Source organism: Sinohyriopsis cumingii, chromosome 7 (genome assembly GCF_028554795.1).
Source record: "Sinohyriopsis cumingii isolate HCF-2022 chromosome 7, ASM2855479v2, whole genome shotgun sequence".
NCBI lineage: Eukaryota > Metazoa > Mollusca > Bivalvia > Unionida > Unionidae > Sinohyriopsis > Sinohyriopsis cumingii.
Window position 1 is genome coordinate 125,783,704 of NC_142967.1, and position 15,769 is coordinate 125,799,472.

Genomic DNA, 15,769 nt, shown 5'->3' on the forward strand with positions numbered 1-15,769 from the left:
TGTTTTAGTCTGGAAGGGCCAGATCTCCATGACAGTAGTAGTTCTCCTAAGGTTTTTGTGATTGGGCAACGTATTGAAGAAATAAAGTAATAATGTATTTGAAGAAGAAAATAGAGTAGTTACCTTTCCCTAAGAAGTGGATCAACCCCTACAGTTGGTTCATCCAGGATCAGCAGATCAGGTTCATGTAGCAGTGCTACGGAGAAAGATACTCTTCTCTTCTGACCTCCACTGTATGTAGAAAACCAAACAGAATAAGCTATAAAAAAAAGATTAGTGAACAGGCCATTATACTCTGTGTTTAATGATCTTCTATATAGACAACTGAAATGTCTGCATGAAACTCATTTTTCCTCTTTCCATCTGCATGACCTTTCATTTGACTTCTGATCCCAAAACTAATGGGCTTTGTCTTTACCTATGTGCAAACCATCCTCAAAGTTCTGTTCCATGTCTGCGATATACAAACATTGTGATTGTGGGGAATCAGTTTTGTTTCTCTTTTAGTACTGAGATTGATTTTTGACCTTGTGACCCCAAAATAATTAGGCTTGTTCCTTACTCCCAGTGCAAGCCATCCTCAAAGTTTGCTTGAGGTATACCATATGGAACAAATGTTACTGTGCAAACACAATTTTTATTATTTTAGTAAGGGGCCTTTATGGTTAACAATTTGACTCTCTAATCAAGAGGCTTCTTCCTGACAGCAGGTACAACCCAACTACTATGTATGGGACAATCAGATATCAAACTAAGTTATTATGCCATGCACAAATCAATAAATCAATTATCTTCTTTCAGTCAGTGACCTTCACCTTTGACTTATTCCTTGTCCAAAATGCATGACATCCACATAGTTTGCTAACCGTGTATCATGGAGGATTCAAGTTATTGTGCAGAAACCATTCTTATACTTTAAGTCACAGTGACCTTGACCTTTGAGTTTCTAATCAAAAGGTGTTTTCCCTACATCACATGCAAGATATCCAAAACGTTTTGGAAAATACTGATAATGGATAACATGAGCTGTTCCGTGAAAACCATTTTCCTTCTTTCCGACATTGACCTTAAGAGCTTTTGTGTCCTAAAATTAGTTCTTCTTTCTATGATTCTCTGTAATTTAGCAAATATGTGCCCTCACCATTCAGTTATGCATACAATGGGATTTGCAATGATTGGTAACCTGGTACCTACGAAAACTTATGAGAAAAGTAGATCAGTTGTGGAAAAATGATATTCTCATTAGAAATGAGATTATTGTGGATATCAAAGCCACATAATATTTTTTGGAGGACCTTATAAATTTAATTTATTCCATAAAAATATTTTGCAACTCAAAAGATAAAATATTAATCTATAGACTAAATATGGATGCTGAAAATAAAGCCAGGACACAGCAACATTTCCCAAAGCGTGCCAACACATCTGATGCACAGACTTCCTTGTATTTACAAAATGGTTTGGGGAATTTAACAGATTTAGCATATCTTATGAAAATCAACATGCTTTAACAGGAAACAAATGGCAGTGATCTCTGCATCCAAACAGAATAAATGCCTAAGGCACAGGAAAGTGATCTCTGCATCCAATCAGAATAAATGCCCAAGACCTAACTTCAAGCCCACTGTCCTAAATTCAAGCAATTAAATGTCTTTCTGTACATGTAAATACACAATGTTTTATATCAAAGGCTATAAAAAAACCGAATGAACTCCCCATGTTTTACATGCTAACTGTACCTGAGCTCCTTGATAAGCCTGTTGGGTTTAGGGAGGGTCAGGAACTCTAACAGAAAGTTAGTTCTCTTCTTGATATCCTCACTACTCATCCCATGTATCCTCCCAAAGTAACTCAAAGTCTCCCCAATGGTCATCTCATTGAATAGTGCCGTCTCCTGAAATGGGTATCATGTGACTAATTAATACCAAAAATTTAAGAATATGCTAGTGATGGAGAAGGTGGTAGGGAATCTTTTTCTTTATTAGTGGTTCCATTTTGGTTGGTCTTTACAGTTTTGGCTTTTAGGTCATACAGAGGAAGCATCAGTAGTATACAGGGTAATAAGTAGTGAGGTACAGATTTATTACAGAATAATATCAATGGCATTTTACATGGTAATAAGTAGTGAGGTACAGATTTATTACAGAATAATATCAATGGCATTTTACAGGGTAATAACCAGTGAGGTACAGATTTATTACGGAATAATATCAATGGCATTCTACATGGTAATAACCAGTGAGGTACAGATTTATTACAGAATAATATCAATGGCATTTTACAGGGTAATAAGCAGTGAGGTACAGATTTATTACAGAATAATATCAATGGTATTCTACAAGGTCATAAGGAGTGAGGTACAGATTTATTACGGAATAATATCAATGGTATTCTACAAGGTAATAAGGAGTGAGGTACAGATTTATTACGGAATAATATCAATGGCATTCTACAAGGTAATAACCAGTGAGGTACAGATTTATTACAGAATAATATCAATGATATTATACAAGGTAATAAGCAGTGAGGTACAGATTTATTACGGAATAATATCAATGGCATTCTACAAGGTAATAACCAGTGAGGTACAGATTATTACAGAATAATATTAATGGCATTATACAAGGTAATAAGCAGTGAGGAATATATTTATTATAGAATATCAATGGCATTCTACAAGGTAATAAGCAGTGAGGTATATATTTATTATAGAATCATATCAATGGCATTCTACAAGGTAATAAGCAGTGAGGTACATATTTATTATAGAATCATATCAATGGCATTCTACAAGGTAATTAGCAGTGAGATATATATTTATTACAGAATATCAATGGCATTCTACAAGATAATTACCAGTGAGGTACAGATTCATTACAGAATAATATCAATGGCATTCTACAAGGTAATAAGCAGTGAGGTATATATTTATTATAGAATAATATTAATGGCATTCTACAAGGTAATAAGCAGTGAGGTACATATTTATTATAGAATCATATCAATGGCATTCTACAAGGTAATTAGCAGTGAGATATATATTTATTACAGAATATCAATGGCATTCTACAAGATAATTACCAGTGAGGTACAGATTCATTACAGAATAATATCAATGGCATTCTACAAGGTAATAAGCAGTGAGGTATATATTTATTATAGAATAATATTAATGGCATTCTACAAGGTAATAAGCAGTGAGGTATATATTTATTATAGAATATCAATGGCATTCTACAAGGTAATAACCAGTGAGGTACAGATTTGTTATGGATAATATCAATGGCATTCTACAAGGTAATAACCAGTGAGGTACAGATTTATTACGGAATAATATCAATGGCATTCTACATGGTAATAACCAGTGAGGTACAGATTTATTACAGAATAATATCAATGGCATTTTACAGGGTAATAAGCAGTGAGGTACAAGGTACAGATTTATTATGGAATAAGATCAATGGCATTCTACAAGGTAATAAGCAGTGAGGTACAGATTTATTACAGAATAATATTAATGGCATTCTAATAGCAGGCCTCATTAAAATATTAGGTAGAGACAGGTGTTGTGTAAAACAGTGCCTTTATTGACCGAGTAATACGCATAAAGCCACTATTCTGTCTACCTACTGAAAAAGAAAGTGAAGAAAGAACACTTAACTTTGTTTACAAGGATGGTTTGGATTGAGTCACACGGTAATAAGAATAATTGATATTTAAGAAATGAGCAATTAGGTGGTCAAACCTGTGCACAAATGAGGAAAGCAAACTTCACTGTTCAAAATATTGTTTCAAAGGTGTACACACAACCAACTGAGCAAGAATTCTACCTGTGGCATGTATCCAGCCATGCTCCCTGGGATGCCATGTCCCCGTGCACCAGGTTGGTCTCCAAGGACAATCAGGTTACCACTGTCAAAGTGTAATCTCCCCACAATACACCTTAGTAATGTTGTTTTTCCACAGCCACTGGGTCCAAGTAAGCCATATCTAAAGAGAAGAAAAAAGACAATTATTTACAAACTTTAACAATGAGGCTAAAACCTCAATTAGCAGTTTTCTCTATAACACTGCTATAAGCCCTTCAAAATATATTATAGTGAATTCACTTTCCAATGAATACCTTATATTGTTGTTTTCATTGATATCAAACTACGAAGACGCAACTAACAAAAATAATCAAACTGTGAATAAAATAAGATTCTTTCTCCATCCACCTATTTAATCTGAAAATGTATTTTTCCTCAAAACCACAAAAATTATACCAAGAAAATGACTAATTTCTCAATATGAATTCACATTCAACTATTGCTCCACACAGAGAAACCTGTCTGTATTGTTGGTATAAAATGGGACTTGTCAGCATTAACTGACCTGTATGTATTGTTGGTATCAAATGTGACTTGTTAGCATTAACTGACCTGCATGTATTGTTGGTATCAAATGTGACTTGTTAGCATTAACTGACCTGTATGTATTGTTCGTATCAAATGTGACTTGTTAGCATTAACTGACCTGTTTGTATTGTTGGTATCAACTGTGACTTGTTAGCATTAACTGACCTGTACCTCTTGTTGGTATCAAATGTGCATTAACTGACCTGTCTGTATTGTTGGTATTAAATGTGACTTGTCAGCATTAACTGACCTGTATGTATTGTTGGTATCAAATGTGACTTGTCAGCATTAACTGACCTGTATCTCTTGTTGGTATCAAATGTGACTTGTCAGCATTAACTGACCTGTATCTCTTGTTGGTATCAAATGTGAATTGTTAGCATTAACTGACCTGTATTTCTTGTTGGTATCAAATGTGACTTGTTTGCATTAACTGACCTGTATGTATTGTTGGTATCAAATGTAACTTGTTAGCATTAACTGACCTGTATCTCTTGCCGGTATCAAATTGACTTGTTAGCATTTAACTGACCTGCATGTATTGTTGGTATCAAATGTGACTTGTTAGCATTAACTGACCTGTATATATTGTTGGTATTAAATGTGACTTGTTAGCAAGGCATACAAGATATTCATCAATAATGTTTTATAAATCTGAATCAAATGTTTACACATCAGATGTTATGCATCAGCTCCATTCGCAAATATCTTTTAACTGATGCCACTAAAACACTTGTGTTCTTTAGTACTTTCAAGACTGGACTATTGTCACTCAATTCTGTCTGATTCATCTCAATATCTACTGCAGAAATTTCAAAAAGTTCAAAATAAAGCTGCTCGGATCATACTTAAATTTTTACCACGATCAGAGCGAACCTCCCCGCTTCTCTTACCCTATACTGGCTATCCATTTGATCCAGAATCAAACACAAAATTTGTTCTCTTGCTACGTTTCAGTAATGGGCTCCAGTCCAACATATCTATCTGACCTCACCCATGTGTACACACCACCAAGATACTTACGCTCCTCTTCTGACAATCATGTACTCATAATTCCCACTATGAAAATGAAGTCATATGGACAATGTTCTTTTGCATACCAGGGCCCAGCAACATGGAATGAATTGCCCACTGAACTTAGACACAATGACATGATGATCCCATTCAAGAGCGCTCTTAAAATTTACATATTTTGACTGCAAGAACAGACTTAAAGACCTAATAATGTTTCCTTATCTTTAATATTTTCAGCATGTTTTATGTTTTCTAATTTCATGGTGTTTTTTTAAAAATCATATCATTATATGTTTTCTTTAGGTGTTGTCTAATGTTGTGAAGCGCACAGAGCTTCTAAAGATTAGGTGCTGCACAAAGTTCTCATTATTATTATTATTATTATTTCACAATGTGACAAACATTCAAACATGCATTAAAACTGTTGCAACTGGCTTTAATCTGTACTTCATGTTTTATCCCATCTTAAACAAGAGTAGCAGCTGTTTCTTTTCTGCTTTTGGTTAGAATTTATGTAAAAAAAGTCTTCAAAAACACTGATGCCTGATTGTATCTTTTGTTGTATGATTAATGGATCAAAAAAGTTTGTGTAAAAAGTAAATAAAAAACACATTGATAGAATCTGATTTCCAAGATATGATTTTAATCAGCAATAAAGATAAATGGACTGAAATAACGCTAAACTTTATTTACAAATCTAATGAAATAGCAGGGCAGTAAAATTTATTTACAAATCTAATGAAATAGCTGGGCAGTAAACTTTATTTACAAATCTAATGAAATAGCAGGGCAGTAAACTTTATTTACAAATCTAAGGTTCTAGTTTTGTTCCTAAATTAGCACCATGATGTACAAGGTTGACATTTTCCTGGTAAGTGGATTTTGTCTATATGTTTTAAGTTACCTTTCCACAGATACTACAGGGCTCTCAAAAGTGTCCTGGACTCTTCATTCACAGAACCCAGGAGTACCCAGACTATTTCTGCGAGTCCCTGGCATAAACTCAGGAGTCCCTTACTTAATTTAACAAAGAACGGAAAGGAGTTTATTACATATAAGTGTGTATTTTTGGTGATTTGCCAAGAGTATTTGTTATATCCAAGTAGTTTTATTACTAAGGATCTCTGTACTGAAGGATTACTCTTAATATTTTCAAGAACACATTATCTATTATTGCAAATGTTTACAATGCATGACTTTATCTGATAATAAGGCACACACACTTTTTGACAAATTTATCTGCTGGCCCTGTGGTCTTATCATGGGATAAATACAGTAAATATTCTACTCACATGGCTCCCCTAGGAACATTCATGTTCAAGTCCTGCAGAACAGACAACTTGTTCTTCCCTCTTCCATAACTTTTGTTTACACCCTGACCCCATATTGCCGCTAGATGCTCATCCTTGTTGCCAGGGTAACCATTTTCTATTGAAGAATATCCTGAAGTTGCCATCCTAGGTTCAGCAACCAAGTCTGTATTAAACTGTCTCAAATACCTTTGAAAAAAGTACTGAAATTCAACATGACAACAGGATGTTTACTAGTAAACATAACTTTTACCAGAAGGAGCATGTTTGTAGTAGCTGAGAATAGATGACAATATAAGTCTAAAAAATTTAGAATAGACTGAAAATGTAAATCCAAATTCACGTAAACTGAAAATATATTTCACTCTAGGGACTGTATTCTTTGAAGGCAATATGTTAGTGAAGAAAATACATTTGTATAAATAAACCATCATTCAAGCCTAAAAAATAGGTTAGTGACCTATATTTGGTAAGTTGAGTTACCCTCCTTATGATCCATCCACTGACCTGTATGTATTGTTGGTATCGAGTGTGTAAAGCTTCATGAATATGGGTGAAAAAGGGTCAAAAATATAAAGGGGGTGTTATAAACAAATAAGCAAGAGCAAAACAGTCATGTGTGAAAATTATGTCGTAATGACCTAGTTTTGATATGGGAGGACTACCCAGCTTGATAAGCACTTATTTTCATGAGTGGCTGTGTTAATCTCTTGGAATGAAACACTGTATGAAAATCTAAGAGGGGGTCATCATCCTATGTGGCTTATTTATCGCTGGGGATTTAAATTCATGATTCAGGGCAACAACTAAAACCACAAAAATTGGTCCCCCATGAAAACTGATGATACTACAGTACTTAAACATTACTGTAATCCAAGAAAATTGGTCCCCCATGAAAACTGATGATACTACAGTACTTAAACATTACTGTAATCCAAGAAAATTGGTCCCCCATGAAAACTGATGATACTACAGTACTTAAACATTACTGTAATCCAAACACAGTCAATTAACATCTTTAAACCTGTCCAAACTAAGGCTGATCATAGAGAGTAGTCTTTGGTCCATCTCAACAATGCATGCAATGAAGCAGAACCTACCATATGGAGAGGGATTCCAAGTTAATTGTTTTATGCTGATTGAGCACTTTAGTAATCCAATCATAAAAAATATTTATAATCCTATGGGAATTACTTCTTATCATACATAGTATAATCCATGTCACCAAATGACAGACACTCAAGCCAGCCAACCCTGCTGACACTTTCAAAGGGGCACTAATTGTTTTATGCTGCTTGAAATCAGCAACTAAATGGTCTTACTTTGCCTAAGCTAGATTAAAGTCATGTGATCAAAAATATGAAACTGCACATACTTTAGGAAAACTATATCTACTATGTGATAAACAATATTATTATATGCTCATTTTTTCCCTGTTAACTTTACATTGTCAGAATTGTGCAATATTACCCGATACTGAACCTGCACAACAATACACATATAGCATTCACGTGCATAAAGGAACTACTTTCTATTGTAAACAAACAACGGACGCAGATACCAGCACTTTTAATTTGTAAACAAATCATGTACACTTGCATAAGAGGCACCTTATGTTGTGGTTGTTTAAATTTGTTTATGAATGAACTAAAACAGATGTTTCAAGGACAGCCACATACCAGCTGCCTTGGCACATTCTGCACTGATACAATGTTTCGGATTTAGGCTAGCTACAGTATACAACAGACGCAAGAAAGGGTCCTTACAAATAACATACAAGTGACAATTCATATACTGTCTTCTTTAGCTGGTGATAAAAATGGCAAAAAAAATATACTTACAGTTTTACATCCTGAATTTCCTCAAAATGTACTGTCTTAGTTCTGCAAATCCAAATTACATGAGCCATGTCATAGGTTCTCAATTCTGATTACACATTTCGAAATTGTACTCTAATTTAGAAGATAAGTGCAATTACATCATCCTTACTGCACTCAAAATGAAATAAGCATTAAATTCCATAGCATCTTTTTTGATAATTGCATTTGAAAGACTTCATATTTTTCCCACATTATGATTTCAAACATTCAGTGACAGAAACAGAAACACATCTGCAGACGTCAACACGCTTCTCCCTAACTTCTTCAATCCCATGTATTTCATGTGGAATTGTCACATACAAATCCAGTCCATAATCACAAAATTTTGTAGAATAAAAAAAATACCAAAATCTATTAATTCCAGATCAAATGGAAAAGTTGTTGCAATGCATATTCATTCACAATACGACTCCAAATTTTAATTGTAACTCGACACGCCATTTTCTTTTGAAAGTTATGCAGAGCATGCGACTAAGTTCAAATTTATCTGGGCGGAGTTATGTGCGCAGTAATAATGTTGTTGTTGTATTATGATGAATATGCGCTTGTGTATTTAGTTTGGAATGTGGCATACATTCAGTTACTTTGTTTCGTGTTATGTATTTTGTTAATATAATTAAGCATTAGGTAGAATTAAAAAATGAGCATATAATAAAAAGGTTACTGCATTTGTATGGGAAAATATGAACTCATTTTGTCAGATGGATATACTGTACTCCCAAGGTCATGCAGTATTTCCACTCGAAAAACTCGTTCATATTTTCCCATACAAATGCAGTAACCTATAAGTATCACCATAAATATATGACACTGAGAGCAAAGTGTGAAAAAAAATGGAAATTTTACAAAGTCTATAGCAATTTTGCTTTTGTTGGAGACATACTTATCTCAAGATGAAAGCCCATACTGATTCACTAATATAGCTAATAAAATTGTACTTAAACTAAAGTGACTCTTTGGTTAGTAAGAATGTTTTTTAAAGTTTGTAAGCCACCATGTGATTTCTCAGTCATTTTAAAAGTCTGGTTTCATTTATTTATAATTATTTTTCATCACGTATGTGTATAATACAACATACAGAAATAGGAAATGTTATCATTATAATCCTAGGGAGATTTTACCAAACCTTTTGGAATATATAAACAAAGTCAAATCTTGTACACTGAATCCTGTTATAATAAGCGGTAAAAGCTGTCCATCAAGTGAAACAATAACATGCTGAGTGAGGTACAACATGCACATTAATAATAATAATAATAATAAAATAATGCTTTATTTATAGAGCATGACTCATTATAATAGCAATCAGCCATTGAGTGAGGTACAAAATGCAAATTAAAACAGCAATCAGTCATTGAGTGAGGTACAAAATGTACATTATAAGAGCAATCAGCCATTGAGTGAGGTACAACATGAACATTATAATAGCAATTAGCCGCCGAGTGAGTTAGAACATGCAAATTATAACAGAAACTTGTATAGCAGGCGCAGTACAGAAAATGCATGCAATATAACTCATTCATGAGAATGTACTGGAAACAAAGACCATGATGGCAGTCTCCATTACAATGCTTCAGGATATTTGCCCCATGTGTACACAAAATGTATAATTATTTGCACTGTCTATGTTTTTATGCAACAGAATAATTGTATTACAAATGGTCAATTCTATCTCAATATCTCTTGTGCATAATATACAACAAAAAATTATCCATTTTCACTCTTTCAATTATCTTTGCAGAGCAGGTTGTAGCTGTGCATGCTTTCCACTGAGTTTTGCAAATAAATGGTGTAATAATTTCCACTTAATATGTTCTTTGTACGATATTTTGCTATAACAGTCCCAGTAACCCTTAGACCAACAAGTTGTTCTCCACCTTTTTTTTTTTTTTTTTGTTTGGCCGCCGGTCAAACAAAACAAAAAGGCAGAAAACAACTTGTTGGTCTAAGTAACCCTATGAAACCTAATGGCACTACCATGAGCTCCGAAGACCAATTGTCACCTCTGCTGGCATTACCAATAGCTCTGACCAACAGCAAACATGTACTGTCAGCTATTAAGTTTTACGGATGTAGGCCAAAACATATTTAGAAGTAAAATTGGGGAGGGGGGTCACCCTTACCCTTATCGGGTGCCCATGGTTCTGAGGACAAAGTGTCACCTCTAGGCTGTCGGCATTTACAACAGCCAGAGACACTTGCTTCAGGGGAAAACTAATGTGCACACTCACCAATTAACGTGTTAACTGATAAATGCAGACATTAGTTTCCCCATAAATCAAGTGCGTGCCTGAAGACAAGTGTCAACTCTGCTGCTGAAGGAGGATTGCTATAAGAGGATAAATTATTGTTAATCAAACGATACCTGCAACCAATAGTCCGGACACAGCACTCCACTACATTCGTAAATTAATTTATACTAAATAATACTAGTTACACTTTATATTTATATTTCCATGATTTGTCACTGCCGATCTCCTGTATCGAAGTGCTACAAACCGTGTTCGTAAAGACCCCCTTTACGGTGTTATGTGCATTACACCGACTGTATGGGTTACCTAAAAATGCGCAGTTGAGGTTTTTTTACGAAATAGAGCGACACAATATTAGGTGAAAAGGAATTATAATATTTCCTTTTTATGCAAGAGCTTTAAAATAGCCTTTAATTTAAAAATTATTGAACATAATCTGCTCAAATTTTTATTATTATTATTATTATTATTATTATTATTATTTTGAAAGAAATTTCTGAAACATTGTCACCTTTCGTCATATTACACTACCGTGTCGGCTTGCACGTTGGGTAATTCTGCGCAAAGACATGCTATTGCTGTAAACATTGGATCGCGTGCTGTTTTTGATCGAAAATCCAATTTGTATCAAGAGAGAACGATCGTCCTTTAATTAAGGAAAGTGATATTCATAAAGTGTAAAAAAAATATCCCACATTTATATTCTAAATGCATATGAAAATGTGATTTTAAATGTCAACATGAAGACCCACTCCATTACCTTCTTGAACTTGTTACCCATAAAAACCTGTTTAATATTTCTCTTTCAGAATCATACAAAGAAATATATTTTTTAAAAGATAGAACTCTTTAACTTAAAACAATACTGCATCTTAGTGCATGTTTCGAATTTTTCAAGAAGTTTTCCGATGCCTACTTTATTGTCTTCTATTTTCAAGAAATTCCCCGGTTTATAGTTTGTTTCTAAATTTCTTTAGTAATTTTTTTCCATCAACGAGACATTGTAAACACATTACATTATATGCATTGTTGTTTCTCTTCAATAAAAGAGCTTATTTTTTTTAAATAAATGTTTAACTTTTACTAATTTTTTTTACTAATCGGTTTACTTTGCTTAATATCTCTTGCCATTTATGGGATTGTTAAGTTGAATTTTGTCAGACAAGCTAGCTATAAACCTGCTCGTTTAAAATGCTGACAGTCCAAAGTAATGTTTCATTTTGATAGCCCGATGCGTTAACATGACATCTTTTCAAAGCCATGCGCATAATAAGCCGACATTTCGCGAGTCAAGAAAACACAGGGGTGCGCCAATATTGGTGACGGAAACCTTATATGCGCAGAAAAAAAAACGATAGAGACTATATAAAATACATTTTGTGCGAGATGTAAAAGAGACAGTCCGATAAACCAACCTCCAAAAATATTTGTTGATACATCTTCGCGAGCCAAGGTTCCGATATGTTACCCTATATGTGGATAGGTTAACGTATTAGAATCTTGGCTAGCGAAGGTGGTGTTCATACTGATCGACGAAATGCGCATCGGATGTCACTTGTTTGTTGAAATGTACAATTTGCTGCATTCAGATCTTTCCGGAACACAGTTGCGTAGAGGTTAGATGCTTACCAGTATTTGGTAATAGCCATATCTAGCGCGAAATTTAAAAAAAAAAAAAAAAAAAAAAAAAAAATGCACACTGATGTTTGCAGAGCAAAATATCTGCAGATTTGTTTAGTTTTATTGAATAGGCGATATCATCCCAGAAACTACCAGTCAATATTATTACAGATGAGAGGTTTGATTTATCGGTCTATCAATAAGACTCATACATTACTTGTTATCATAATTCGATCCTTAAATTCCAAACAAGAGAAGATAGTACTACCTAATTTTAAAAATAAGAAAAATAGTGAATATTGAGGAAAAAACATTTACATGTGATTTTTTTGCGCTCAATTGGAAATAGTTATTCGAAATGGAATCGTAAAATATACATTTTTTTAATTATTATTCCTTCTATTTAATACCAGTTTACATAAGACTTAATGTAAATCAAATTTTGTTTAATTGTTTAAGGTCAAAAGAAAAATGACTTTCAGTCCTATTGCATATTAATTTGTATAGAAAACTGGAAAACTATCATGATAAATAAAGCATCAAGGATTGATGGTTTCTGATTTTCTTAAGTTGGTCGATCGCTAAAATCATAAATTTCCAATAAAGTAATTGAGTTATTTACGTTGAGTTCAAAATTATCTAATTGCTCAAAATGTACATTCGTAATGTGAGGCGGAATTTCGTAATATGAAATGGACTCTTGTCTATGAAAGATAGCATCGGTTTGAATAAAATACTGTTTTTCTAATGTGGCACGCTAAGTTTGTTAGGTTTCATAGTTGTATGGCGTAGGCCTATCGTTGTTTTTAATGGTTCAATGTATCCCCTCGAAATATTAGGATACGTATAATAGGTTATTTATGATTCCATTTCGTATGCCTATATTCCATTTTTGTTCCATTGCTATATAAAAAATTAAAACAAACAAAGATGAAATATTTTCATGGCGCTTTAAAGACGTAAGACTTACCGGACTGAACAGTGGACGGTGGGACACTGCGTACGTCGGGTGTACAAAACATGTATGGCAAACCATATGAGCCATGACTTGGCTACGCTTAGTGATCTCGAGACTCAGATCACGATTAGTTTTCCTATATGGTCTCGACATTTGAATCTCAGTACTCAACTTTCCACTGTGTCCAGATCATAAAAAATCAAATATTAATTAGTAGTACCTTCAAATATGAACTCAAGATAAAGTTTTTGTCATAGGTCGTACAGCATTTTTTTTAGAGGCTGGTCTGTAAACAAAGCAACGTGGAAAGAGACACATTTCATTTCCGGATCAGCATCAATCCTTTATTACTCACTGTGCATTGTTGCCAAAACACACAGACAACCACACTATAATGCTCATTTTGTAAAGAATAAACAGTTTCGTTTAATTTAATACCAAGAATGCATAAATATTATTCTTGCATCACCACGAAAATGAGAGAAAGAAAAAAAGGTTCTAAAAATAGGCTGGGACAACATTCGTGGATACAAAACCGGAAATAATAAGTGTGACCTGATTTCATCTCGAGAATAGGTGATCGATCGCGCGAACTTAAAAGACAATTTTCAATCAATAGTTATAACAACAACAGACACGTCCGTCCATATGCAGGACGGAACAAAAATTGTTATGCCTCATATCATTTTACAATGTCTTTGCTGTGGTCCTACCAAACATCACAATGACTCGCAAAGACACCTAAAAGCTCGGCAAAGACAGGTACGTATACATTTTAAACTTACAACAGAGGAGAATATTTACTGTTGATAAAACAATTTATAAATATAAATGTATAAAAATTAGACATGTTTGTTTTGCCTATGTGTTGATCATTCTTTTCTTTTAATATATACTGGCACTCATCATTTTGATGATTTATGTTAAATATTCAAAATTGCAAGGTCACGCTATGACCGCAAAGATATGCAAATACTTACAATATTGGAAAATATTTAGTCTTAATATAAAATTTATATACATAAATATAAAAGAATAAGACATGTTTGTCTTGTGTATGTGTTGATAGTTCTTTCTTAATATCTAAGTAGTACAGTGGGACACTTTAGCGTCAATGGGACTTTAACGTTAAAATATGGGGTTTGCACTTTGGCGTCAGTGGGAATTTAACATGAAAATGTCACCTGGAGGTCAGTGGGAATTGATCATGAGGTTTCTAGGGTAAAAACTTTTTTATAGGGTGAAATGTATTTGTAGGGACAAAGGGTTGATCGGGACAAACATAGACATAGAGAAACAAACAAATACACATCCAACACACACAGAAAAGAGGACAGAAATGTTTTAAAGAAAGACTCACAGATTGAATAGAGGCTCGAAAAAGAAACGTCTATTGTATGGGTTCAAAACATTTATTCAAGTATATACATGGGCTTTCTGGCCTGTGTTTTGGTCTAAGCACTATCCATTTAATACATAAACATTTGGACATGAAACAAACCTATTTATGAGTTATTTAGTTCTTCGTTCAAGTAAACTACTGTTTAAAATTAAAGTTCACTCATTTCTAAAATCACTTCATATGCAACATATTTACCTTTAATGTTCATTTATAAGAAAAAGCGACAACAAAACAAGTAACAGGCAATCAAATAGAACAAAGTTCATGTTTCTCTCTATATCCGTCACACACGTTGTTGTTGTTGTTGTAGGGTTTAACGCCATTTTCCAGCACACAACAGGCTATATTTGGCGGCCAGTATTAGCAGTGAATAGGGATAGTATAGGGTCTATGGGACCTATCATTAAAAACACCCCTGGGACAATATAGGGTCTATGTAAATTTAACATGGACAAAAACCCTGGGACAATATAGGGTCTATGGGAATTAACATGGACAAAAACCCCTGGGACTGTATAGGGTCTATGCAAATTTAACATGGACAAAACCCTGGGACAATATAGGGTCTATGGGAATTAACATGGACAAAAACCCCTGGGACTGTATAGGGTCTATGTAAATTTAACAAGGACAAAAACACCTGGGACTGTATAGGGTCTATGTAAAATTGAAACAGGGAGGGGTCTCTATTTTTTTTTTAAAAATAAAAAAATAAAAAAAGGGGTAGGCGATTGAAAGTCTATCTCTTTTCGAGAGACTGGAGTGCCCCTGAAAAGGGCCTTTGGTTTTCTACTTCTTCTAATTTCTTTTATTTCTCCACCAGCTTCTTATTTTCTGTCCTACACTTTTTCTCTTCTTTTCTTCCTCCTTTTTCTTCTTTTTCTCTTCTTTCTGCTTCTCCTTCTCTTCTTTCTTCCTCTTCTCATTTTCTTCTTC

The 15,769-nt window shown here is 34.0% G+C and overlaps 1 protein-coding gene across 3 annotated transcripts in view; it reads right to left on the minus strand.

Moving 5' to 3' along the window:
- Positions 1 to 11,129, minus strand: part of LOC149796077 (ABC transporter G family member 20-like) — an 81,252-nt gene extending 70,123 nt beyond the window's left edge. Inside the window, exons 1-5 of one of the 3 annotated variants that reach the window (XM_089965985.1) lie at positions 10,967 to 11,129; positions 6,704 to 6,910; positions 3,831 to 3,990; positions 1,740 to 1,894; positions 124 to 231 (exon numbers count right to left, since the gene is read on the minus strand). In XM_089965985.1, coding sequence (XP_089822111.1) covers positions 124 to 231; positions 1,740 to 1,894; positions 3,831 to 3,990; positions 6,704 to 6,867 — 587 coding nt within the window. In that variant the 5' untranslated portion in view covers positions 6,868 to 6,910; positions 10,967 to 11,129. Of the gene's footprint in view, positions 1 to 123; positions 232 to 1,739; positions 1,895 to 3,830; positions 3,991 to 6,703; positions 6,925 to 10,724; positions 10,863 to 10,966 lie in introns of those variants that run through there. The other 2 variants (XM_089965984.1, XM_089965986.1) reach the window with 2 other exon arrangements.
- Positions 11,130 to 15,769: the final 4,640 nt, after the last annotated feature.